We start from the raw sequence: 26,975 nt of genomic DNA, 5'->3' as shown, positions 1-26,975 counted from the left end.
TTTTAGCCATTATTGGTCAAATGCCTCTTGGCTATTATCCCCGGTATCATATTTTGAAGGTTATTGTCAGTTCCATTACTTCCATATATCTGGTAAACTTAGAAATATTTGGTGAGATACCATGGTGCTTTGGAATTCCTGACACAAAATTACTACTGATAAAATCATTTTATTACCTTGGGCCACTTCTAGTGTGGATAATATTGCTACTATTGGTGGGAATGGGTCGATGCTGCCCTCACCTTGATAAAATACAAGACTCACCAATGCAAGCCATCTGCCTATTGATGATGTTGTCTTTCTGGTCTATGACTGATAGTAGTATTCACATGCTTGAACCATTAATCATTGGAGATTCCTGGTACACTGCTGAGGATCCTTATGCCAAGTACTTTGGAAGGGATCATATTATAGTTGGTTTGGCTGCTATTGCTATCATTAGTCTTGCTATTCTACCTTTTATCAGTGTTTTAGCCATGTCTAATTTTGAACTATCTAGTCGTATTTTTCGTTTGCATCGTTTTAAGCCGATATTTGATGAATTTCAGTCTTGCTATGTAGATAAACATCGTTGGTATTGTGTTGTATATTACATCTCGTTCATTCTCTATCTTATATTAGTCTTTGCTGGGAATCCTTTAGGCCCACAATTGCTACTAGTTCTATTGCTGTCTCTTCACTTTGTTGTACAACCATACAAAAAGCATATCCTCAACGTCATTGACATGCTTCTCCTCCTTGATCTTTTAGTACTGTACTCGCTTCTTGAGAGAGAGGAAGAGTTGGAGAATAGGAAGACAATCTATACTAGCGTACTGGTGCACATGATGACATTAATTCCACTGCTATACATGGTGGTAGGGTCCATTGGTATATTCTGTTTACAATGTAAGCATAGGCTTAAGATTAAAAGTAGCAGGTTCGGTATACAATGGAGGACAAGTCAGTCTCAGCCTTCAAAATCAATTAGGAGGACAGAATTAATAATGGATGATGATAAAGGTGAACGTGAGCCACTCATTGGTATTATTCAAGATGATGAGGAGGATTGAAATGTGAACCAATTTAACTAATGAATTAATTTGTTTACTATCCTATTATTTTGTTGACTTTATGTATGTATCTAATATTTTCTGGTTGATTTCTAGTTATTTTTCGTTGATTATTAAGAGATGTTGATTCATTGGCACTTAGAAAAGAAGATCAATACTGCTGAATGAATCTGTTGTTAATTTATAGCTGGTAATCAAAATAATTTATTAACATGAAACCACAAAAATAAGAAATTAAATAACCATCGACTGTAATTATTTTAAATTTAATATTGTCCGACTAAATGTTATTTCCCATATCTCTGTTGACTTTGTGCATATTGATACAGGACAGAATGAAATTCAAAGTAGCTGCATTTATAATGAGAAGATAACCACCTGTAAAATAAATAAAAAGCATTTTTATTAACAATGACAACTGATTGCAAATGAATACAGTGTATTTCAAACTTGCTTACATTATTTCTGTTAGTGGAGATGTCCATGGAGGATATCCCAGTAATGACTTGGTACTGCCACATACAATTGCTAAATCAGGATCTGGTAGGAAATTCGATACTATTTTTAAAATAATAAAAATACTATTATCATCATTGTCATTATTAATGTGCAAATCATTCATTATTTTCTCTTAACTCTTACTGGATATTTTGCTGCTGATGATAGAAATATCTACATGTGGTTTTATCGATGAAACCTGTGCCTCTTCACAAAGTGACTTGGCAACATTTACAATAGAGTTATGTCCATCATCACTTGATAGGACCAGAAGCCATAAACCTATACATAAAATCAAATACAAACATTAACATAATCCAATGCCAATTATGTTATGATTAATTGGACAATGATACCAAATATACTTAAAAACAGAAAGTTAAAAACAATGATACTGAATACATTCCAAAACAGAAAGTTGAAATATTTATCAATATTATTAAGGTATTCAGTAAGGATAACAGTTCATCACAATAATTAAAACTGAATGGTAGTCCTCTGTGCATGTGCATGTATCAGTAAGTTTATTGTAACACAAATTACTTAACAAGTATCTCATTGACATGGAACTGAAATGTATTCCAGCCAAGTTAGGTAAATGACCTTGAATCATTGTTGCACTGATAAATAATAACACAAACACCCACTCAATTTCATCTATGTGTGTATGCAATAAAATATCCACCTACAGTACAGGCATTATGTACAGTACCTGTGTTAGTTCCTGGTGTGGTGGTTTTACCAATGTCATCAGTGGTTACTACATTGATCAGTGTTGAAAGTGAGTTAACTAATGATTGGTATTGATCATTCACCAACCGCCGGAGCTTTACTACATCACTTTTTAGCTTTCCTATAAACAACTTGTAATATAATTGACTGAAAACATAATAATGATAATAATAATAATAATAAAGATGATGCAATGACAAAAAATATGATTAGTGTCTTCTTTCTCCCTCCTCATACAATAACAAGGTTAATGACCCATCCCTTACCTCTCTGATCGTATATGGATACATATTGTACTCCGGAGAGGAAGGCCCAAGCTATCAATCGAACCAAATACTCGTGATAAATATCCTCCTCTGCCATTACAAATGCCAGATGATACGGTATCTTTTCCAACAGTTTAGCATCTTTCTGAATAAGAGGAGCCTTTGTCCCTTTATGCTTTAGGATACCAAAGAAGGCCGAGACTGTCCATCCCCAGAAGAGGGCGAGGGCTGACCTTAGGCGGGACAGAAAGTGAACAGAGTAGAGAGCAGCAGAAGAAAGAACTGGTCGATAACTGAGCATCTTTCTCAATCCTCACCGAGGGAATACATATATATATATATATAGAAGATATTAAAGGATAAGTCCTGGGCCTGAGCTACAACCTCAGCTAATGATGAATCCTCGTGCCCTCAAGTGTGTACAAAGTGAAGTGAGAATTAAATTATAAAACCCAGTTGTCAAAGGGTTAAAAATTTGGATTCAGCCTCAGGTCCAGTCCCCCATAATGCAGGGAAGGGTTGTTGTAACCATCTTTTATTATAGGACATCAGTTTTACTTTGTAAAAGAAACCTTCAGGTAGATTAATATTCACAATCCATATTTTAATTCTAACAGGTTTTGAGAAGAGGACATCACTGGGCTAGTGGTCGCATTGCTAATAGAAAACAGAAAATAATTCATTCATGCCATTATGTGAGTTTTAATTAATTAATTAATTAATTGCAATACAGTTAGTACAAGTCATTGTTGGGTATATTAGTGATGATAGCTATTAAGATCCTTACGTCATATATCAAATTATTATTTATGTTAATATCTATTGCCAGCAGGGCTCAATCAATCCCAATCATGTCATTAAACATATACTGTCTACTTGCAGTGAATGTCCATGCATTTAAATGCATTTATGATAGTGATCGATCAGCTAAAATTCTTTTACATTAAGTCACCTGCTGATATATGTTAAAAGATAATAAGATAAGTCTATTAACAAAATCTTCAATCAATTCAATGTGAAAATTACCAAATTTGGGTGAAAATTGTCACCCACTTTGATGCATAAATTACCAAATTTGAGGTGAAAATCTCATATTTTATTTTGTAATTGTGTCATTATAAAGTCCTGTCACTGTAAAATAGATCCCTAGCAGGATACAGCACAGTGCTAGCTATGTAACTGATGATGAGGTCCAGCTGTCAGGTTGGAGGATACTCAGATCAATGTGGAGTCACATATGGCCGAGAGATAAGCCGGCTCTTAAAGTCCGTGTGGTGACTGCTGTTGGACTATTGTTTGGAGCTAAGGTTAATATGACAGGGTGTAGTCTCTCTCTCTTTCTCTTTCTTACTCTTTTATTGTGTGTCTCAGTCTTGTTGTCTCAGTTTAATTTCATTTTTTTAGTTGTTGAATGTGCAAGTTCCTTTTTTCTTCAAATATGCTGTGGATAGTTATAGCAAATTGCCTGATCTTGCTACAACAGAAGGAGCTTTAATCACAGGAGCAACAGCTTTATTGTTAGGATGTGAGTCTTAAAATAATAGCAGATTTTGCAAAAAATGACTAGGGGAAATATTTATTTTTATATTTTTTCGTGATACATATACATGTTCTTATGTTGTGTAGCAAGTTTGAGCTGATTCTGATTGAAATTGGATTTTTTAATGAATTTTAAAAGTTGCTACAAAATTTTGCCAAAAAATGACTAGAAGAGAACTCTTCATTTTAATATATTTTTCTGATACATATGCCCAAGACTCTTTTAATAATAATTATGTCTCTTACACTCTAGATGGAGCTGCCAGGATTGGTGCTTCATTATTCAATGAGCTACGGAATGCTGTATTTGCAAAGGTAGCTCAGTCATCAATACGTCGTGTTGCAAGGAGGACATTCTTGCATCTTCATTCGCTTGATCTCAGCTATCATGTATCAAGACACACAGGAGCAATGTCTAGAGCTGTTGATAGAGGAACTAGGTTTGCCTCTCACTTCTTCCTCTCTCTCTCTCACTCACTCTCTTTTTCCCTCTATTTTTTCATTAGAGGTATCAATTTTATACTCTCTGCTCTTGTCTTCAATGTATTTCCTACTTTCTTTGAAGTTGGACTTGTTGCAGGAATACTGGTACTCTCTACTCTGTTAATCCTAATACTAATAATAATACTTGTAGACATATCGGTGTGGGCTCTCATATGGACTGTTAACAGTAGGGACTATTGGAGTATACACACTCTACACGTTAGCCATGACACAATGGAGGTATGATTCCTACTCTATTTTATTCATGATTGTATTATTATACATTATTTTATTCATGATCATATTAGGACAAAGTTTCGTGTTCGAATGAACAATGCTGACAATGAATCTGGATCAAAAGCAATCGATTCTCTGATTAACTATGAAACTGTTAAGGTATAGTGTAGTGACTGCTACATTAAATATCATTATTTCTCTATTCATATTCATCTCTTGATTTATTCCTATTGTACAGTTGTTTAACAATGAAGCTTATGAAGCAGATGAATATGATAAAGTCCTTGCCAGATATGAGGATGCTTCATTAAAGACGGTTACATCGTTGTCTGCATTGAATTTTGGGCAGAATGCTGTCTTTGGCGTGTCACTGACTGCTGTAATGCTAATGGCCAGTCATGGAATAACATCAGGTATGCGAAAAGGAATTACTAATCGGATTTGAAGCTCACCTGTAACGTGACCCCTGTGGCGCAATGGATTAGCGCATTGGACTTCTAATTCAAAGGTTGTGGGTTCGAGTCCCACCAGGGGTGTATTTTTTTCTTTTTTTATTGCTTTTATTTTTCATTATTTTTGCTTTATACTTTTAGCAAATAATTATCCACTCTTACTTTTAGGTACTCTCACTGTTGGTGACCTAGTAATGGTCAATGGGCTTCTATTTCAGCTCTCTTTGCCTCTGAATTTTTTGGGATCAGTTTATAGAGATGTGAGACAGTCACTGATTGATATGCAAACAATGTTTAACTTACTAAATATTCACTCACAAATAAAAGTATGACAGTCTCTCTCTCTCTCCTCTTAATCTACTGCTACTTAAACTTCTTCCCTTTTATTTACTGTCATCTCCTTTCATTTATAAGGAAAAACCTAATGCACCAAATCTTCTACTGTCTCCAGAATCAAACACTATTACATTTGACAATGTCTCATTTGGTTATGTTGGAGATAAGAATATACTCAACGGTCTCTCATTTACTGTACCAGCTGGAAAGAAGGTTGCAATAGTTGGCGGAAGTGGATCTGGGTCAGTAAGAAAATGAGCTAAAAATAGTAATTTTACTCCTGTCACAATTTTTATAGGAAGTCCACGATAGTGCGATTGCTGTATCGTTTTTATGATCCTCCTCAAGGAAGGATACTGATAGGAGATCAAGACATAAGTGATGTATCAATTGATAGTCTTAGGAGAGCTATTGGTGTTGTCCCTCAGGACTGTGTCCTCTTTCACAACACAATCCTTCACAATATACAATATGGGAGACTAAGTGCAAGCAAGGATGAAGTACTGGAGGCTATAGACACAGCTGGTCTGAAGGAGACTATTAGTTCAATGCCACTCCAATATGAGACACAGGTTGGAGAAAGAGGACTGAAACTGTCAGGTATGGGAGCATTGGTACTCATGGTGCTTAAGTTGTAGCTATATTTTAAGATATGATGCATTGCATACAAACTATATATATTGCTTGTATTGATAATACAACATGTTTTAATAGGAGGAGAGAAGCAACGTGTTGCAATAGCAAGAGCAATATTGAAGGATGCTCCTATACTGGTCTATGATGAAGCAACATCTTCCCTAGACTCTATAACTGAACAGGTAATGATAATGATAACAGCTACATAGCATAAGGACATCAATTTGTATCAAAAAATGTAATAAAAATTGGGGGTGATTTCATAGCCATTTTTTGGAAAAAAACATGGGCTATACTTGGGTATTTTTCAGAAAATGGCATATTTTTTTAAATGGCCATAACTTAAAAAATTGAAGTCAGAATCAGCTCAAACTTTCTACATAGCATAAGGACATCAATACGTATCAAAAAATGTCATAAAAATTGAGAGTGATTTTTTAGCCATTTTTCGGAAAAAACCATACAGGGATTTTTTCAGAAAATGGCCTATTTTTAAAAGTGGCCATAACTTGAAAAATTGAAGTCGGAATCAGTTCAAACTTTCTACACAACATAAGGACAGCAATATGTATCAAAAAATGTAATAAAAATTGGGGGTGATTTTTTAGCCATTTTTCGGAAAAAAAACCATGGGCTATAGTACAGGGATTTTTTCAGAAAATGGCATATTTTTAAAATGGCCATAACTTGAAAAATTGTAATCGGAATTGGCTCAAACTTTTTACACAGTATAAAGACATCAATACGTATCAGAAAATGTCATAAAAATTGGGGTGATTTTTTAGCCATTTTTCAGAAAAACTATGGGCTATAGTACAGGGATTTTTTCAGAAAATGGCCTATTTTTAAAAGTGGCCATAACTTGAAAAATTGAAGTCAGAATTGGCTCAAACTTTTTACACAGCATAAGGACATCAATACGTATCAGAAAATGTAATAAAAATTGGAGGTGATTTTTTAGCCATTTTTCGGAAAAAACCATGGGCTATAGTACAGGGATTTTTTCAGAAAATGGCCTATTTTTAAAAGTGGCCATAACTTGAAAAATTGAAGTCGGAATCAGTTCAAACTTTCTACATAGCATAAGGACATCAATACACATTAGAAAATGTAATAAAATTTGGGGGTGATTTTTTAGCCATTTTTCAGAAAAAACCATGGGCTATAGCCTTAGGTAATTTTCAGAAATTGGCACATTTTTCAAAATGGCCATATATTTGTTGAAATCAGCTTATTGTGCTTATTACTTTTTACAGAATATATTGAAAGCTGTGAGAAAAATAACAGAGGGAAGGACATCAATATTCATAGCACATCGACTCTCAACAATCATTGATGCTGATATAATCTATGTTCTAATGAATGGGAAGATCATTGAAAGTGGAAACCATTATGACCTCATTAGCAATCCAAACTCGTACTACACTGAACTGTGGATCAATCAAAATAAATCAGCCTTTAAATAAAAATTATTTTTACACATAACAATAGTACACAGTCATATTATATAATTATAATTTAGTTATCATAATATTGCTAGTAAAGTTAGCTTTTTAATAAGTTATTAATTGAGTGTTGCTGATTTGATATCGAATTCTGGCATTTCTCCTTTCCTCTTCACTCTTTGGAGTGGAGCCAACGTAATAGGAGATAATGCAGCAGTCAAGTATAGGAGGGAGAGGAGGAGGAGAAAGGGGAGACAAAGAAACAGTATCATCAGACTTTGTGTCAAAAGGATTTCTTCCAATTAGAATTTCAATGTATCTTAAAAGTTTGTTTCTAAACTCTTGATCGAGGTACGGATTGGAAGGCTTGAGGTCCCTAAATAAAACCTGAGCTTCTTTTTTGACAGCTGGGACTGTCATGCTAGCAGTGTCATCTGTAATATAGAGTGGAATTAAATATGCATACATCAACTTTCCATCCTTTCTGCAGGACACACACTCTTGAGTGAGCTCTGATGCTAGAGTGGTATCATCTCCAGTCCTCTTCATTGGATATTCTTTGTTACATTTTGAACACAACAGATAAATGCACTCTTCAACTGACTCTTTCTCTATTCCTTGCACTCTCACTTTACAGCGATGCACAATAGGAATCGTTTTATTCTTCAGTAGCTCTGCCAGATTTGTGAATCTCTTTCCTTCACTGAAACGTAATTGACGAGAGACAAAATACTGACATTGCATCAATGGCAGTTTAGAAAAACAGATTCCTCTGAACATATGCTGCATAAGATGAAGCTCAAACGATTGTGTGTCTTTAGAGTACAATGGAGCAGCATGAATATTAAACAGATATACAGAGTGACCCTCTGAAACAGTGAAACTAGGATGAATACCACCAGGAACTAATATACTGCATGATGCAGTCTCATCATAGACTGACATATGGAGTGAAGAGTCTTTTATCTGAATTGAGGATATAATGCATTCCAGGTCAAAATGAAGTCCAGGGACAATGTCACGTATCTTACAGAGTCTGCTGTGCGAATTTAACAAGCCTTTATTTAAAACCCATTCCCTCAACGAAGTTATAATTTGCAGTTCTAACGAAGACATTGGATATTCTCTGATCACCTCAATTTCTTTGCTAGGATCATAAACAAATAAATTTCTAGGTGACCTGCAAGTGATTTGCATAAACATTCTGTACATATTGATACTGACATTACGAAGCATGACAATGTGCCCGACTCTTAAATTGTTGGGAAAATCAGACTCTCCTCTACCAAAAACAGTAACAGAGACTTCTTTGCCAGGAGGTAAGCTCATGTCTGTTATTGTAAATGACTGGTAATACCCTCTCCTTGTTTTTGGGAGGCTTGGGAGTTTGAAGTGCTGTATGCAGCCAGTCGCATTAATGATGGTGTCTTTCTTTAGGTCCCTCAAATACGGGTAACGGAGTGGACGAAAGGACAATCGAGGAGTGCTGGTCATAAGTCTTTGAATATTATTGCTATTATTATTATTAATTTTAGCAATGGGATGAGTAGGAAACACCCTTCTTGATATTATTTCTTGAGATACGACTTGTAATGGTATCGAAGAGACATATACAACTGGTGCTAGGCACTTCTTTAGCTTACTATATAAAGATTGGCTCACAAACACACACAAATGATCACCTGATATGCAACGAGTAGTACTAGAGTCTTCTTTGTAATGACCACCATTTATGTAGACTAACGAGTTTCTGCCTGGACTCTTCAGCTGTTTGACATGGCGTTCAGATAAATGCACTTTTATCATGCACCCTGAAGGAAGCTCAGTTGATTTATCATCAGTTATGTACATGAAAGATGATTTTTTAGTTACTAATTTCATAACCAGACCTTTGACACAAACAGAAGGGCAGGGGTGCCCCCTTGGGGTCTGGATCAATTGGTTTATTGTGGTAATCCGGGGACATTGAGCTACAAATTCCTCCAAGTACTTGTTGGTATGGCTTGGGACAACAAAGACAAACCTGTTGACTTTCAATGGACGACTGTGAATGAGCAAATCCCTCGGGAAATTCTCTTCACTCATAACAAACTCTGAAACTCGCCCAAATGATTCCACGTGGGTGGTGGGATGGACTGTCATGCCCCTTAACTTTTCAAAAATGGATGGTGGCGGGTGTGTTTCTGTGAGCTGGTCACAGGAGAGACAGGATAGCGAATGGAGGAAGAGAACCTACGAGCAAATAAGAGATTCAGAGCTATTAGACATTAAAAGTAGACCTGCAAAAGTTAGTGTGTTGGAATTTAAGTATTGGAGAATATCAATATCTATGAATTTATGATATGTATACATATATATATATGTATATATTGCATATATGTATGTGTGTTCTTTTTTGCAAGCTTGTAACATCAAGGTGTGAACAAGGTGCTAAATGCGATAATATTGTAATTGGAAAATGGTTTTTGTGAATAGGAATTTGGGGCATAACCAACTCTATTTATACTTAATTATTAATTATTTTTGTCGTAGATTTTTTGTTTATCCTCTTCAAGTTCAAATGTACCATGTACTAATGTCATTAAGCAAAGCAAGACCAACAGGCACACTCCAGTATCAATACATCAGCAACAACAGCAACAATCATCATCCTCCAGTGATCAGTTTTCATCCATTACTCAGCATTGTGTTAAATGTCAATCAGGATATGGTGTAAGTAACATTTTTACTTGAACATGCATAGATGATTCTAATGGTATGTACATGTAGAACCATATGCAATACACTGATGTGTGATCATTAGATAATAATTAATTATTTTATTTGTAGGGTCACCTTAGTCATATACTGGAAAAAAACTGACACCATTTGACTGTTTATAGTTATATATACATGCCTCTATTCCTACTGTTATTTATTTTGTTTATTATTTATTTTTGGAGATTTTAGCAGGAGATTTTAGTGATTTTAATAATTAATTTGATCTAGTTATTAATAATAAAATGTCTACCCTAAGAAGATCAGAAAGACTTGTAAAATTGAGGTCTCTCTTAGAGTATGAGTCAATAACAAAGAAAAAGGATGCCCAATTAGCAGGAAAGATCAAGCACAGCTCCAGTACATGTCCTTCCAAATCTTCTGAAACGAAAAGTAGAAAATCAAAATATTTCTCAGCTAAAGTAGTGGCAGCTAAGAGTACTAAACTAAGGGCATCGAAAAGACAGCCAACCAACCAGAAACGAAGTACTTATTTTAAAGAGAAAGATAAACAAGTTGTTCAATCTCCTCATAACCACAAACACTTGGAATATCCTCATTATGCTCCACCTCGATCACCTTATGGACTCATACAAGAGGAACTGTGGCAGGATCCATGGAAGCTATTGATTGCTACAATCTTCCTTAACAGAACTACTGGTAACATGGGAAGGGAAGAAAAAAGCATTATGCATGTACCCATTATATAATATATAGGGGGTATATTTTTGGGAAAAATATTTAGCAAAAACCACCTTTCAACCTGTTTGTGAGGAAAATTTTTGATCCCATAAATACCCAAAGTTTGGTGTATAACTTATGCTTATATGTATTTCTTTTTCTTATAGGTAAAGCTGCTATTCCAATTTTATGGAAGTTTTTTGATTGTTACTCAACACCAGAAGAAGCGACTGCTGCTAATTGGAAGGACATTGCAAGCATGATTGAACCACTCGGGCTCCACATCAAAAGAGCTAAAATGATAATCAGATTCTCAGGTATTATTGAAATAATTAGATAATGTACTCTCTGTGAGCTAGAATTTTTATATTTATTTACCATTATGATTGCAGCTATGATTACTATATTATTTGACATGATAATATTAGCTATTTTGTCCTATAGGAGAATATTTAAGCAATGACTGGGTATACCCTATTGAACTCCATGGCATAGGCAAGTATGGCAATGACTCATATCGCATCTTTTGCACTGAAGAGTGGAAAGAGGTAATTCTGAATCACATGTTCAATTTCTGTTACATTAAATATAAGGCCTTTATGCATAGAGTGTATGCCATGGGCTATGCATTTATATCAAAGTTGTTGAAGTTTTGGGAGAATCTTTTTTTAACTGGGACTATATGACAGGCAAAAACCCATTAGTTTTATTGTCACAAGATCCGTAACAAGCAAAAACTATTTGGTTCCATTGTTACAAAATCCGTGACAAGCAAAAACTATTTAGTTCCATTGTCATGAAATTTTTGACAAGCAAAAACCCATTTGTTCCATTGTCACGAAATCCGTGACAAACAAAAACCCATTTGTTCCATTGTCACAAAATCCGTGACAAACAAAAACCCATTCGTTCCATTGTCACAAAGTCCGTGACAAATAAAAAACCCATTTGTTCCATTGTCACTAAATTTGTTTGTTTCTAAAAATAAAAATAAAAAATTTGTCATTTTAATATAGCTCATCAATCCTCTTTGACAAGACTTCTAAAATTTCTATTTTCCTACTGAGCTCAACCTTTCTAGGACATGTTCTGATACAATTAATTGTCATTGGCTAAGCATGCGATCTATTAAATAATGAAATGACGTTTGTTATCGGTTTTCTCAGCCTACTAACTGCATTTAAGTGATAGTCATTATTACTTGGCCTGACTTGGTTACATTATGTATGATTAGGACCATATCTCTTTGCTAGGTACGTCCTAATGACCACATGCTCAATAAATACTATGAGTGGCTGTGTCAATTGAATGACTATCATCCTGAGGACTGGGAACCTTAAGAAACGTTGCTGGTTTGTGTCATTTTTATATGCATCCATTTTATATCGATCACTTATGTTATTAACACTTCTTAATAATAAAAAATAACGTCAATAATCATAATGAATATTTGCATAATTATAATTATTATTATTATTATTGCTATCATTATTATAAATCAATTTGATTCTTCTTCATCTGTTGCATTGTTTTCTTCACCTCTCACTGTCAAAATTAAAAAAAAATCATTTATTATAAGTTCACATGCACAACAATATAAACTTCATTAAACTAATAATTTGTAGACAAAAAATATTTACTTGCTGACCTATTCTACGTGCACATGTAACAGTATCATATAAAAATTTTGAGAATTATAATTGCAACGAATCTCCCACACAAGTCATGTGCATTTATATGTACAAGCATGAAAGGAGAGACAGTAGTAGTATCACTAATACATGTACATTCATGAGAACTATGTGGACTCACTCCTCCTCCTACGATTGAGATAAGCTAACACGTGAAGAATGAACGACGAAGGGACGGTTATCGTGTTCCGACTCTCCTGAAGCATCGTCTCATTCCGGAGTATGATGCTATCAAGATCACTTAAGTCACAGGGATCATCAGAGACCGGCTCCCATAGCTTTATATCGTAATCTATACCACTTGTAGCTAATACTAGTGAAGGAAATAATAAATGTACACTTTTTGAGGCATAATGCCCACATATTATACATACAATGCTGTAGTTACTTACAGCAGGAGCAAGGATGTGGTTGTACACAATTGACAACATGAGAGTCGCCAACTAGTGCATTAACAATCTCCCCAGTCCACTTGTCCCATACAAATATCCGTCCGCAATCGCTCCCACTCATAATGAAATCATTACCCCAGAAATTAGCTTGTTTTATCTAATGAGCAATAATATGATAATAATTAGTAGATGAGAAAACATTGCATGTATATTGAGATTTAATTAGTAATACTGCAGAACTACATGTACAATAGTAACTATTATTTTCTTATTAACTGACCATTGTTCTAGCGTTCCTGTGTCCTTGGTACATCATCAGTGGCTGGTTATTTGACTTGATGACTTTCAAGTCTTTCTCCTGTTCTTCATCATCAATCTCATCATTAATTGAACAGTAGTCTCTCTCTTCCTCTCTCTCCTCTCTCAGGTCATCACTATCACTCTCTCCCTCCACTAGCTGTATTCTACTGCCTCCTCTAGAAACTCTAGCTCCAGTAGAAGCATCATTTTCTACTGAGCCACCATCAGTGTTCTCTCTTCCAGGGTTAGGAGTTACTTCACGATCCTCCTCCTTCTCCTCTTCTTCTAATGTTCTTACTGCTAATGATCTCAATGGGCTTGCCAATCCATCACTAGCTGATCGAGTCACTTGTCTTGCCCGAGTATATGATTGCCCTCTTCCTCTTTTATTGGGCTCTTCTTCCTTCTCTCTTCCTCTTCTTCTCTCTCCTCTCTCCTCCTCTTCCTCCTCTTCCTCCCTCCCTCTATCACTAGTACTCACACCTGGCCTTGCTTTGTGAGGTGAGTCTGTACTGCAAGATGCCATTGCAGTGGTCAGTGATGCTGTTGGTGTCTTAGGATCACCTGTTGAAGACTCTTCATCAGATTCCTCATCACTGAATAACTGAAATGAAGAGTCCTCACTGTGTACCGAGCTCACTTCACCATCTCGGGTAGAGTTCACTGTGCCACCAGTGGATGGTACACTAGTCAGATTACTACTGTTAGAACTAAGTGACTCATCAATCCAACGTGCAAACAAGTGAGACATTCTATTCATGAATGTACTGCGACTGCCTCTACTTTCGCTCTCTCCCCCTTCCTCTCTTTCTTCCTCGTCTCTTTCTTGAGTATTTTCCGGGCGAGCGTCAGGCCCAGTGTCCGACCAGTCACCTCGAAGCCGAAGCCTTTTGGTCGGTGGCGTAAAGTTACTCTTAGATGAAGCAGAAGAACTTGAGGTATTCTCTTTACGACGGGTTTCGCTACGACTAGCAGTATAACGGGATGACGAGGGCCTACTTACCCTAGTATTAATATCCCCACCACAACCAATCAAGCAACTACTGAATAAATAAAGATAGTCTTCACTGTAATTGACGAGGAGCTCTGATCCAGTCTCGTTAAACTGGAGGCTCGTTATCTTAAAAGGTTTCTTTGATAGAGACTCTGGTTTAAAGCGACTCACGCAGGCCTTGGTACCTAATAGTGTAGGAGTTTGATGTGAGGCCTCTGGCCCATTGTACCCAGTGACCCTCCTGTCCATAAGGCAGACCGTACCATCACCTAATCCCAGGGATAAGTAATTAGGAGACAGGGGATGGACTGATAGACTTGTCACACCGCATGGAAATGCATAAAGGACATCCTATGAAACAAAATAAAAATATGTTACATGATTCAGGGTTACTCACAAAGCCTACTGACAAGCACTACAATAGTAAATGTATTGTTACACATGGACTTTATAGCAACTTTAAAAATTCATTAAAAATCCAATTTTCATCGGAATCAGCTCAAACTTGCTACACAACATAAGAAAGTGTATACGTATCAGAATAACTTATAAAAATAGAGAATTCTCTCCTAGTCATTTTTGCCAAGATTTGGCCAAAAACCCTGTACTATATATAGTACAGGGACTTTGGGCCAATTTTGGAGAATCTTTAAAAATTCCTTAAAAATCTAGTTTTGATAGGAATCAGCTCAAACTTGCTACACAACATAAGAAAGTGTATACGTATCAGAATAACTTGTAAAAATAGAGAATTCTATCCTAGTCATTTTTGGCAAGATTTGGCCAAAAACCCTGTACTATATATAGTACAGGGACTTTGGTGGGCCAATTTTGGAGAAACTTTAAAAATTCCTTAAAAATTCAATTTTGATCGGAACAAGCTCAAACTTGCTACACAACATAAGAACATGCATATGTATTAGAAAAAAATTATAAAAATGAAAAATTCTCTCCCAGTCATTTTTGGTGAAAAACCCTACTATGCCAAAATCTTGTGGGAAACCTTAGTTACACATTCCTTATAATAATTATGCATGTACATTTACAGCGTGTATTGTAAATTGTCTTTTACTCCTCTTATTTCATATTACAGTATGTAGGCAGAGACACATTCCTTGTAACATATTATCATTATTAGTGGCTTTTACTGGTAGTTACTCCTTAAATTCCATGCATTCCTTCACGCTAGAGCTCAAAGTACATTTAGAGTTCAAACAAGATGCAAATTTGCAAATTAGCAAAGAACGTATAATAATATAAAATAATGTATTTCATAATTCAATTCATTTAATGCACCAGTACATGTCAATGTACATGTATTACATGAACATTGAATTGGTAAAAATAGAATTTACTAAACATAAAGTATCAATAATGGCTACATAATATAAATAATAAATAAGAATAATAAACAATATAATACATGATCATAAATAAATTCATCTATCATATACATACACATTTATGCATCAAAAATAACTGTGCATGTACATGTACATGTATATACCTCTCTTAAATTCTATTATCAATCACATGTACATGTACATGTACATGTACACTACATGCAACAACTAATACGTCGGTAGTAAAGTTATGTTTACATGTACATGTATAGTACCTTATCACAGCCTTCACAAGAACAGGATGACTTTATCCTCAGATCAAACAAACGGACGTACCCTCTCTCCTCACAGGTTAGGAATTCATTAGGATCACAAGGAGTTGTAGTTACCTGGCAACCGCATTGACAAATGATGCATTAATTGAAGCACAAGGAAATGAGTGAGTGAGTGAGCATTAACATAAGCATAAATAATGTATTATTGTGTATGCGTGTGTGTGTGTGTGGATGTACTATGTGAAATAGCTAACCTGATATGTGATAGAGTTCTGACAATTGAAGGAATGAGGAAGATAGTCACCAGACGGAGTAAATTCTGAGAATTCAACAGATCCCAAGCCAGCACAAGATACACACTACACAATGGGAGAGAGGAAAAAATAAACGTGTACATGTATATTATGAATTAGCTAGTAGAGAACAAGGCTATATAATGTACTACTAAGTAGATGTACCATTTATACAATGTATGACTGTATCATGATAATTGTAGAAATAGTTACACATTCACGTCTAACCTTATAGTCACATGGTGAAGGTAAAAATTTGGCACTGAAGATATTTGAGCGATGAGAGGAATGAAATGAGAGCAGTAACTATAATGAGGATGATTATTAACTTCTCTTTTATTATTATTTTATTATTATTATTATTGTTATTATTGTTATTGTTGTTATTGTTGCATACTTTTCTCTTTAGTACATCGTATATGTTTAAATGACAGTCGTCAGATCCTGAGAGAAGACGAGATCCATCAGCATTCCACGAGACAGTGTTCACCTTTAATATAATAATAATAATAATAATTTAAATGTATGCTGTAAATAGAAAAAGATTAATACTGAATACGCGTACATGCGTAATCGGAATTGATTCAATATTAAAAATACTTACACATCCATTATGGCCAGTGAGTTTTGCTGAATTTGAGAGTCTCTGAGCTAAATAATGTGATCCTAATTTAACAATAAATTAATAACTTTTGTTCACAAACAAAAACTATAATTAAAATTTTATTTGGTCATTCGTTTTCAGTGGCATTACCTTTGAATGGGTCCACGTGGTTATAAAAAGAAGTTGTCTCAGTCCTCCGTGCTCTTGTCCATTCAAAAATACCAATACCCTGAGGCTGACACATAACTTGTTGTTGCTATGGGAAGGCGGAGATTTATTGATTTTAGTCCTTTAACCTCCACACCTACCAAGTGTTCCAATGACCCACGTGGAGACACGTGGGCCACGACTGGGTAGCAAGGAAACTATTTTGGCTCTTCGCTTTTTCTTAACTTCTTAACTTATTGTAGTTTTATTCAAGCTATTACCTATTGGAATCCATCTTTGTTTTTGTAGTATTTTTTAAGGACTGTAATGAATCGATGCGTCATATTGTAGGTGTTGAAAAAAAGCAGCATTGTTTTTTAACCTCCACTCCTCTTTGTCGAGAAATATGGGGGCAGTCAAGTCTTTGTTGAGACTGACCGGTAGCAAGGAAGCAACCACAGCTGCTAGACAATCCAGGAAATGGACAAGACGTAATGGCACACACGCTATACCATAATGCTTAATTTGTCACCATGAAGACACACACACAGTTGATGACATGTAGTTATGTACACTGTTAGCAATCATGTTTAAAGCAGATGTTAAATCTCCTATATCATGTACTAATAAATGTTACATCATTCGTCTGCTACAGTATACGTTGATATACATACATACACGGTACATGCTGAGCCACCATTAGTGGCTAATGGTACAAATGAGATTATGCCCAAGAGTGTAGTTAGTTGTTTGACTGTGTGTGATCATATTTATGGTGTTATGAAGCCAGCTGGCACCTAATTGTGTTCCCGCTCACTAGAATTAGTGTCTCTGTTGCTTTTAATACAAATGAGCCAATTTAAGTAGTTATACAGATACAAGCAATCTAAGTACTAGTAAAAAGCTGGCTGCAATCAATTAGTGGATAAATATAGCTAAAAGCAAGTAGGGAAATATTACTAACACCTTTACTGACAGTAGTAAAGTACCTCATTACCTACTAGCTGATAAATCATTAGTGGAATACATACTAATAAAATTAGTCACTGCTTCACTGCCAGTCAACTATCAGATTAGCTGTGTGCATGCTCTTAGCAATTAGTAGGTAGTTCATTTAGTAGAAATGAGGTTATGTTCCTTGTTCTCGTGTTTCAGCTAATGACTTGTGGGCTAGCTACATGGGCTTGGTAAATTTAATTAAATTATGCTTTTACTCCTTAAGTCTTAATAATGCATTTTACATTATGATAGTTCGCGTAGAGGCATACATGCATACAGACGTAAGCTAACATTGTCAATCCATGCCTCTTAGCTTGATGTACATGTAAGATACCTTTAACTGTACCATTATAAATCTCTCTCTCTTTTTATTGTTATAAAGTCTCCTGGGTCCTCCTTTCCTTTGTTTGTTGTTATTGTTCATTGTTAACATCAATGTTTAATGTTATTATTAGTGACTGAAACAGGGTTATAATCATGACCAATGTAGACATTAATACTTAAATGGAGTAACAGTTTGCATATGAGTAACAGCTGTATAGTTATGATACGTATTATGCTTTCATTTTAGCCGAACCAGTTGTTCCTCCTTCCAGTTCTGTATCTCCTGATTCATCCAACGAGCAAGTACTCAAGAACTTAAAATCAGTTTATGTTGACTCCACAACCACCCACCAGAAAGTAAGTTAATAAAAGAATGCCACCTGCTAAATGTCTCCCAGACTTGTTTGTACTATTCTGTGTATATGAAGTCTTATTTTATATACTCCCATCAGTGATCAAATGTGTCAAGCCTTGTGTGTACCAAGCTAATGTGTCATTTAATACATTCACTTCTCTCTCATTCATAACAATAATGTACTCGTGGTCATTCCTTGCTGCTGTGATTTATTACACTTACCTCATTTTCAATGATCACAACAATGGTATGTGTCATTTTATCCACATCGGGAGCAGGTGTCCGTGCATCCTTTGCAGTCAATGCACAGTCTGTATCAGCTACTAATTGATCCCATTAATTATGAGGAACGGCTCACTGGGTTTTTAACAAACAAAATAGTTAATGTGCATGTACATGTATGTGTGTGTCATGATGATGCTCAGCATAGTGTGCCAGTAATCCAATATCTGTGGCTAAGCTAATGATGTCAGCTGTGGTATATGTACTTGTTATTTATTTATTTATTTATTATTATTATTAAGAGTGACTGTGAATGAGGGACAACAGGAATGCAGCTTCATGCCAGTGGATTTCAAGACCTTGTACTGTATGTAGTACAGCTGATTCTGATCAAATTTGGATTTTTAATGAATTTTTTAAGTTGCTCCAAAATCGGACCAAAGTCCCTGTACTATAGTACAGGGTCACTGGCCAAATTTGGTTAGAAGAGAATTTTCTATTTCTATAATTTATGCTGATACATATACATGTTCTTATGTTGTGTAGAAGTTTGAGCTGATTCTGATTCAAATTGGATTTTTACAAATTTTAAAAATTATTGTTCAAAATGTCACATCTTTTTTTGCACTTTTATGTGGGTTCTGTGTTATAGTTGTGTTATGTTATTTGTCTTTTTTTGTTTGTGGTTGATAATAATAATAATAATAAATTAATAATAATGATGATTATGATGATGATGTGTGTTATTATTATTATCAAATAGATTGACAATCCTTATAAACCCTCCATGGCTCAATCAAGAGCCACTACTAGTGATGGAGAGAGAACTGACTCCACCAATAAAGGACTGCTATCAGTTAATGAAATCATTGCTGTACTTGAAGCTCACAGAACCAAATCAAAGACAATAGAGGAGCTATCGCAAGAGACCGGAGTCAATTCCCAGCACCTCACAGCACTGGTTCAAAATTTTGGGAACTTATACATAAAAGGAGATCCAGAGGAAATAAAAAAACTAAATCGTCCGAATCTGGAATTTCATCCTCTTCATAAGTAGCATCTGAACACATAAATATTGTTCATTCTTGACATTTTGTTGATAATATGATAGTAGTGTTAGTGATGATCATCATTCACAATCAAATGCATGCGTTTGTTCATGCGTTGCCATAACTGTGCATAGCTTGAACACATTCATACTTTCATTCATTGATGTATATACGTACATGCTAAATTGCCAACAGGTGTCGTCCTCTGTGTGTGCATCTATTCTGAACTATCACTCTGCCTGGAATGTGTGTGCTGGTGACATTATTTAGCATAGCTGTTGACCAAATCACGCGTACTTTTTAATTGGAGCAATCTAAGCACAAATATTAGAGTGACAACAATTAAGGGGAGGATTGCTGATATGTACGAGTGATGTTAGTAGAGCTTGTGTGGGATTGGGCAAGTTATTTGAGTTAGTCTACGTGAGCTTTGAAGGAATACAATATCTCTGTCGGTTAATTTGTCATTGTTATTATTATTCATTTTTCTTTATAATAATGATATCCACATTGTTAAGAGAGAGAAAGGGACACTGCTTCTTTGATAGAACAGAAATCCAAAAATAATAATAATAATAATTTTACAAAAATAATGATGAAACTGTATATTATCATAAGGCAGAGAGGTGCTGTTTTCAATAATGCATGTGTACAAAAATAATAATAATAAGGAGAAATAAAATGTCAGAGAATGTATATAAAAAAGATAGAGCCAAAAAGAATACTGTAGATCAGGCCAGCAATTGACACTATATTATTTTAATAATGGAATATAAACAATGAGGATGAGTGTGTGTATGTGTGTGTGTATTTGACAAAAGATTGGTCTACAAAGTATATCTCACACATAGACTGGCTGTGGAGTGGTGCGCTTCTTCTCCTTCCTCATTTCCTTGTGCTCCCTCTGACTGCTCTGAGGTCTATCATGAGCAGAGCTACCACTACTGCTAGCCTGAGCCTGGGAGTGATAGGAGGAAGAGGAGGAGGAGGAAGATGGAGCTATGGTCGGCTTTTTGGCATCCGATGCTCTATCCGAAGCAGCGAAACGGATAAAGGTAAACTCGTAGAAAGCGTGTTCAGGGTGGTCTTGTGGCATTACTTCAGTAGGCGTGGCCTGTTTGTACATCTTCTGGACTTGACTCTGGGGGACCGGGTCGAAATTTGAGGTATCCCCCTCGTACATTATCTTTGGTTTGTAAGGAGCGACATAGTTACGTATTCCGACATCCCAATCAATGCGAGAGGTGAAGAAAGGATGGTGCTTTATCTCGTCCGCTCCATTTCGTCCAATCCTGTCCTGGGGGTCAGAGAGGAATCGTAACACAAGATCACGTGCGGCCGTCGATAACTGGGCGTGGTGAGGTATCCTAAGGTACTCGGGCCAATTGACAATCTTTAGCTGAGTGTCTGCAGGTGCTGAAGCCATGAACGGAGGCTGACCGACTAACATTTCATACATGATGACGCCCACCGACCACCAGTCGCACAACTGAGTGTAGCCAACACGACGGAGTATCTCTGGAGCAATGTAGTTAGGGGTGCCTACTAGTGAATGAGCTACACATCTGTGATGCTATAGAGAGAAAAGAGAGAGAGAGAGGTAATAGAGTGTGAGTGAGAGATAAACAAATTTCAAACCAATTATCACTCAAATTGAATTCTTGCGTTAATTCATTATGAGATGAAAGGGCTCACTAATGAAGCACTAACATGCACTCTCACCCTCCCATCCTCTCCTTTGCTACTCACTTCTTTCAATCTTCTAATCTCAAGTGGTTTCATTGGACAAGTACACTGGTCTCCCCACGCAGAGGTGTCTGGCTCAATGCTCCCTTGTCTTGTGTGTCCACTGCTCCCTTTTGGCTGATATCGCTTTGAGTCGTGTGTCCACCTAAAACCAGTGCAGAGCCCGAAATCCGTTAGTTTAATGTGCCCGTCAGCTTCTATGAGGATGTTGTCTGGTTTTATGTCGCGATGAATGAATCCCATCTTGTGGACCGACTCAATGGCACACACGAGCTCTGCTATGTAGAAGAGGGTGAGGTGCTCAGGAAATGTTCCCAGTTTGATTAGCAAGCTCATCATGTCACCACCTAAGAGAGAGAAGACATAGATATTATACACATACATGTATATAAACACACACACACAAGAATGACAACACATTACATGTATATAAATGCAGTCACACTAGGCCCGTCAGAGACACTAATGATGTAGAATCTCAAAAATCCACCACTAACTATGTTAACACTTATGATATGGACACAATAAGAATGCCAGCAATACATAAACTTTGACCAACTAAGGATAGAGAGACATACCAGGGATGTATTCCATCACAAAATACAAACACTCTGCGTCTTGGAATGAATAATAGAGCTTCACCACCCACTCATTGTCAGCCTCCGCTAGTATATCCCTCTCTGCCTTCACATGTGCTACTTGATTACGACGGACTACATCAGCTTTACGGAGGCTCTTCATGGCGTAGAGACGTCGAGTGTCTTTCTTCCTCACGAGTGATACGACACCAAAAGCTCCCACTCCGATCGGCTTCACTATATCAAACTGGTCTCTGTGCATCTTTGCTCTTTTCATCCTCAGGAAGTTTGACTCTTTTTGTGCTAGGAGCTTGCGCATTTGCTCACACGTGGCCTCGTCTAGTCCTCTCTTTCCCATCTCTACTTCCAGTTTCATCCGCCTTTGTTGTCTCTGCTGGTAGGCCTTTAGAACGTTCTCTATGTGTTGCTCCATGTAGAATTTGAATGCTTCGGGCGGCACGGGGTTTCTCTGAGGTGCAGTCTCCTCTTCTATCCCGCTGTCTGAGAGCTCAGAGGCCGGACGAATAATAGGAGAGTACCCATGAGGTAATCGAGCGTTTCTATCATAGACGGGCGGAGTCTGCATCTGACGAGAGAAAGGGGCGGAAAACGGTGAGTAGGTCCTTGGCTGTACATCAGGAGGAGGCGATACATGTACATGTCGTTTTGATTCCGGGGGTGGAGTACCGTGGGGAGAATGATCAGGCGAGGAGTGGATTGGGGAGAGGTCGCGGGTGATGAGAGTCGGAGGGTATGGGTCCATGGTGACAGAGTGCTTGGTGAAGGACTGTCCGGGGAGAGAAGAGGTTGATGTGGTCTCAAAGTGATTGGGAAGGAGGTCGCTGTTGTCAAGTGAGGTCTGATACTGGGGAGGGGGAGGGTGAGGGTGATAGCCACTTGTCTCTCTGATTGATGATAGGCCGGTGCTGCTGGTGGTGGAGATGGGTGTACTTCTCTTTCCTGACATTAGGACATCAAGTGCTGCTTCAACACTGTGCGAGTTACACTGAATCAGGGCAGCTATGCAGGAGTTCTGTGAACATAAAAGAAGGGAAATTGAAATTTTAAGACAGAATAATCATAATAATATAATAATAATTATAGTAAATGATGATGAAGATAAGGAGCAAAACATCGGGTTGGTTTCTGCCCACATAAATGCTGTCTAAACTATCAATAATGCAACTGATAAAATCAGAATATTGACTAATCAATGATGCACACAGATTAGCCTGTGAACATTATAACCTTGTTCAAAACCAACCCTCATACTATGAGAACAGTCAGTGAGCCATGACACCATTTAGACATTACAATCACACACGTTGCATATACATATCATGTTGGACTGTGTATAAGCATCACTGGTTGCAAGCTAAGAAATAATGCAGCGACAAGCACACACAGGTACAAAGGAGGGTGGGGAAGCTAAAACTTAATTACTGTGAAGACATATTGCCCACACAATACTCAATAGTGAGGAGCAATGGAGGCTATTATAACGTATAAAACAAGTCCAGTATTTACACAACAAAGGAGAAAGAGAGAAATACAGGGGAGGAGGGAGGTTTGCGAATTTAAAAATCAAGCAGTGAATAGAGGGAAGGAGGCTTGCGAATTTAAAAATCAAGCAGTGAATATCTAATAAAAGTGATAACAAGAGTGTCTTCACACTAGATCAAGCCAACCATTAGAGTCGATACATTCCATACAATTATCACCCCATGTCACCTACTCTTTCTCTCTTTCTCCTTCTCCTCTACCAGCAGGCACTAACCTGATCGTAGCCTTTCATGATGAGTTCGTGTAGCATGTCCTGGTCCACAGCATCGGGCGGATAGTTAAAGCCAGGGTCGGATTTGTGGTGAGGCTTCAAGTTATCCCTTATTCGAGCCATCTGTTCACCGTGACGGTGCCTCTGTCTCTCGCTCTCCACAGGCGAAGGCCGAGACTTCACTCTACTGCTTCCAGGAGAAGAAGACTCGACTAGCGTCACTGGACTGGGGGTAGCTGTCTCTCTGACTGGAGAAGGGGTGACGGATTTCCTAGAGGCGGCGAGGTTGACTCGTATGCCTTGTAGAACCTGCTCGTTACCAGCAGTGCTGCTCTGGGAGGAAGAGCCGACGGCTGGTTTCCTCACTTTTCTGTCCTTAGACTCTCTGCTACTCATCTCTCTTTCTGGAGGAGGGAGGTATTTTTTGCAAGATCAGTACCAACTCTCCTTTTTCAACTGCCTCAAATCCACAGAACACACAAACACAAAAAGTGCTCGCCCGGCAGGATACCAACGTATACTGGCCGTATACTCTTATTATCTCCGTTTACAGAGGAAGTAGCACCGTATTCTATGCATTCCATTCCGCATACTACGGATGCCAGCACTCGCCCGTCTGAACATTCCTAATTTCCTTTGCAGATTCAGCGGCTCAAAGGAACAGATAAAATAACACTCCCACCAGTCACCAAACATAAAATCACAAATTGACAAAACACTAAATACACACCTCTAGCTCCAACGCCCTCGTTTACAGTTATTAATAAGAAAATTAATTGTTGTTTTTAAAATCATGGCTACCGATGAAGGAGACGAAGACATTCCTGTCTTATCGGCGTATGCCTTGGCGGCACTTCAAGAATTCTATGATGAGCAAATAGCAAAGCAGGAATGTGTCAATACAGTGCAAGAGGACTGGGTACATTTAGCACACACAAAGAGTAGTCATGTATTCACACGTGTGTGGCTGCCACACCCAAAATTGGAAAACTCTCATTATGTTTTGGCAATGATTATCATAATTGCATTACTAAAGAATTATCCCTTCATATACTGACTGCCCCCAAACACATTCACGATTGCCTTTTTTCCAGTCTCCAATGTGGTTTCCTGACCATAATCTTGAAAACCACAAACTGTTTGCGACTTGTACACACACCAGGCTACAAATTCCACATGTCCACCAAAATTCCTTTTTTAGCAATTGAGTCAGTTTTGGTACGACGAAGAGACAACAGCAACACTGGCCGAGGAATGCTTTAAAGAATCGGAAGGAAAGTATGATTATCATAATACTTATCATTAAATATTATTGAGTAAATAATTCCTCAATATATCTCTATATAGCATTGCTTGCATATCATGTCCAACTCTCTATGCAAAACTCTCCCAAGACTCGTCTTGCAAACAAAGCCGTATAGTACTCCTTGAATATGACAAACGTTTTGCTATACATGGAGAAGACTATGTTCATTATGATTACAATGCTCCATTGGATGTACCGGATAGCATTAAGAGTTTAGGATTTGACTTGGTCATTGCTGATCCGCCGTTTCTCTCCGAGGAATGTTTAACAAAGGTCTCTCAAACCATTCGACTACTGACTACTAATAAAATAATTCTATGCACGGGTAAGCAGCATGAAATGATGGGGCTTTGATGCTCGTTGCATTCAAACGCATCCAAATTTAATGCAGATTATATCATGATTGTGCACAAAGCATAGTTAGGATGAAATAATAATTTGTTATTGTCCGTGGATGGATACAATGTAAGTCATCTTCACTCCCTTCCGTGTATCAGTATCATTCCCTATGTAATACAGTGTATCAGTATCAAGCAAAATTGGGTTAAGTGGGTAATCATTGTTAGAAGTGAGAGGCAAAATTAATGGTTACAAATTGCTTCTTTTTGCTTCATATTATTATTATTATTGTTATTAGTGGCACAAATCCATAAAATAAAAAGAGGATGTTATCATGTTAATTGCCAGTGTGGCAAATTGCCACATGTGAATTAAGACTAATGTGACATTAAGGATGCGGAGGGGCTTAAGTTAATGCATGTTACTCGAGAATTATGTACGTCATAATTAAGTTTAACACTCCCATGTCTTATTTTTTTCACACGCACTACCCCAACACAACAAGGCAAGAATCAATAGTGTGTAGGACTGTAGGTGAGATGTACTATCTTTGGCTGTATAAGCAATTCGATTAGAGACTGTGTTGTCTGAGAATGAGTCTCTACAACTGATATGATAAGCCCATTATAAATAAGCACATTATATCAATGACATCATCTCATAGACCATGTAGTATGTACTAATCATATTCACTGACTCTTCTTACTCTGCTGATAATTGTTATTTTGGCATCACACCTTCTGTCTCCATAGATATTAGAGTAAATGAAATTTACTCTAATATCTATGCTGTCTCACAGCTGTCGAGTGAAGAGAGTACATCAGAGTGCACAGGTCACCATCATTAGTACAATGTACTCCATCTATCTGATTTCACTCTCTTTCGTATGTTTTGACTATCATTAGGTACTGTAATGGGAGAACTGGCAAAACAAATCCTACAAGTGGAGGAATGCCGTAATTTCATCCCAAGACACAGGAACAACTTAGCCAATAGTTTCTCTTGTTATGTGAACTATGACAGTGCATTGAAATGAGCTGATAAATTTAATATATCATTATCATCATTATTGCTGATAAGTGTTGACATTTCCTTTATTAAGCTGGTTCAAATTAAAATAGTCACTGCTG

The 26,975-nt window shown here is 37.0% G+C and overlaps 8 protein-coding genes and 1 non-coding gene across 9 annotated transcripts; 6 read left to right on the top strand and 3 right to left on the bottom strand.

Annotated features, from left to right (window-relative positions):
* Nucleotides 1-1,209: 1,209 nt before the first annotated feature.
* LOC100639315 (dehydrodolichyl diphosphate synthase complex subunit nus1-like) lies at nucleotides 1,210-2,992 on the bottom strand. Its single transcript, XM_003386230.2, has 5 exons — nucleotides 2,549-2,992; nucleotides 2,263-2,403; nucleotides 1,695-1,832; nucleotides 1,511-1,610; nucleotides 1,210-1,430 (listed from the first exon to the last, which is right to left on the bottom strand). The coding sequence occupies exons 1-5, from the start codon at nucleotides 2,847-2,849 to the stop codon at nucleotides 1,340-1,342; spliced, it is 771 nt and encodes a 256-aa protein (XP_003386278.1). The 5' UTR covers nucleotides 2,850-2,992; the 3' UTR covers nucleotides 1,210-1,339.
* Nucleotides 2,993-3,015: 23 nt separating this feature from the next.
* LOC100638043 (ATP-binding cassette sub-family B member 7, mitochondrial) lies at nucleotides 3,016-7,804 on the top strand. Its single transcript, XM_019995882.1, has 14 exons — nucleotides 3,016-3,126; nucleotides 3,166-3,243; nucleotides 3,691-3,855; nucleotides 3,953-4,073; nucleotides 4,341-4,527; nucleotides 4,594-4,675; nucleotides 4,722-4,810; nucleotides 4,879-4,966; nucleotides 5,046-5,220; nucleotides 5,428-5,585; nucleotides 5,674-5,837; nucleotides 5,894-6,195; nucleotides 6,310-6,413; nucleotides 7,488-7,804. The coding sequence occupies exons 1-14, from the start codon at nucleotides 3,055-3,057 to the stop codon at nucleotides 7,695-7,697; spliced, it is 1,995 nt and encodes a 664-aa protein (XP_019851441.1). The 5' UTR covers nucleotides 3,016-3,054; the 3' UTR covers nucleotides 7,698-7,804.
* Trnar-ucu (transfer RNA arginine (anticodon UCU)) lies at nucleotides 5,270-5,343 on the top strand. The gene has a single exon. It is a non-coding gene; the product is annotated as a tRNA-Arg (tRNA).
* Nucleotides 7,805-9,819: 2,015 nt separating the features above from the next.
* LOC109581617 (uncharacterized) lies at nucleotides 9,820-10,656 on the top strand. Its single transcript, XM_019995883.1, has 3 exons — nucleotides 9,820-9,963; nucleotides 10,209-10,388; nucleotides 10,506-10,656. The coding sequence occupies exons 1-3, from the start codon at nucleotides 9,838-9,840 to the stop codon at nucleotides 10,536-10,538; spliced, it is 339 nt and encodes a 112-aa protein (XP_019851442.1). The 5' UTR covers nucleotides 9,820-9,837; the 3' UTR covers nucleotides 10,539-10,656.
* Nucleotides 10,657-10,663: 7 nt separating this feature from the next.
* Nucleotides 10,664-12,465, top strand: LOC100637916 (methyl-CpG-binding domain protein 4-like). The gene is made up of 4 exons (XM_003386219.3): nucleotides 10,664-11,093; nucleotides 11,282-11,431; nucleotides 11,559-11,662; nucleotides 12,368-12,465. Exons 1-4 carry the CDS (start codon nucleotides 10,679-10,681, stop codon nucleotides 12,452-12,454), a joined length of 756 nt encoding a protein of 251 aa, XP_003386267.1. The 5' UTR covers nucleotides 10,664-10,678; the 3' UTR covers nucleotides 12,455-12,465.
* Nucleotides 12,466-12,506: 41 nt separating this feature from the next.
* On the bottom strand, nucleotides 12,507-17,283 carry LOC100637793 (DDB1- and CUL4-associated factor 6-like). The gene is made up of 10 exons (XM_019995881.1): nucleotides 17,157-17,283; nucleotides 17,007-17,068; nucleotides 16,800-16,892; nucleotides 16,631-16,708; nucleotides 16,364-16,468; nucleotides 16,110-16,223; nucleotides 13,478-14,842; nucleotides 13,198-13,354; nucleotides 12,927-13,118; nucleotides 12,507-12,659 (listed from the first exon to the last, which is right to left on the bottom strand). The coding sequence occupies exons 1-10, from the start codon at nucleotides 17,248-17,250 to the stop codon at nucleotides 12,613-12,615; spliced, it is 2,307 nt and encodes a 768-aa protein (XP_019851440.1). The 5' UTR covers nucleotides 17,251-17,283; the 3' UTR covers nucleotides 12,507-12,612.
* Nucleotides 17,284-17,544: 261 nt separating this feature from the next.
* LOC109581616 (uncharacterized) lies at nucleotides 17,545-20,197 on the top strand. The gene is made up of 3 exons (XM_019995880.1): nucleotides 17,545-17,644; nucleotides 18,724-18,833; nucleotides 19,817-20,197. Exons 1-3 carry the CDS (start codon nucleotides 17,560-17,562, stop codon nucleotides 20,108-20,110), a joined length of 489 nt encoding a protein of 162 aa, XP_019851439.1. The 5' UTR covers nucleotides 17,545-17,559; the 3' UTR covers nucleotides 20,111-20,197.
* Nucleotides 20,198-20,626: 429 nt separating this feature from the next.
* LOC100637669 (serine/threonine-protein kinase LATS1-like) lies at nucleotides 20,627-24,614 on the bottom strand. The gene is made up of 4 exons (XM_003386217.3): nucleotides 24,204-24,614; nucleotides 22,427-23,459; nucleotides 21,852-22,195; nucleotides 20,627-21,675 (listed from the first exon to the last, which is right to left on the bottom strand). The coding sequence occupies exons 1-4, from the start codon at nucleotides 24,594-24,596 to the stop codon at nucleotides 20,944-20,946; spliced, it is 2,502 nt and encodes an 833-aa protein (XP_003386265.1). The 5' UTR covers nucleotides 24,597-24,614; the 3' UTR covers nucleotides 20,627-20,943.
* Nucleotides 24,615-24,982: 368 nt separating this feature from the next.
* On the top strand, nucleotides 24,983-26,963 carry LOC100637543 (protein-lysine N-methyltransferase n6amt2-like). Its single transcript, XM_003386216.3, has 4 exons — nucleotides 24,983-25,119; nucleotides 25,402-25,478; nucleotides 25,548-25,831; nucleotides 26,751-26,963. Exons 1-4 carry the CDS (start codon nucleotides 24,994-24,996, stop codon nucleotides 26,879-26,881), a joined length of 618 nt encoding a protein of 205 aa, XP_003386264.1. The 5' UTR covers nucleotides 24,983-24,993; the 3' UTR covers nucleotides 26,882-26,963.
* Nucleotides 26,964-26,975: the final 12 nt, after the last annotated feature.

Source organism: Amphimedon queenslandica, unplaced genomic scaffold (assembly GCF_000090795.2).
Source record: "Amphimedon queenslandica unplaced genomic scaffold, v1.1 AMPQUscaffold_13429, whole genome shotgun sequence".
NCBI classification, from domain to species: Eukaryota; Metazoa; Porifera; class Demospongiae; order Haplosclerida; family Niphatidae; genus Amphimedon; species Amphimedon queenslandica.
The sequence above is the reverse complement of the archived record's forward strand: the minus strand, read 5'-3'. Positions and strand labels throughout refer to the sequence as shown.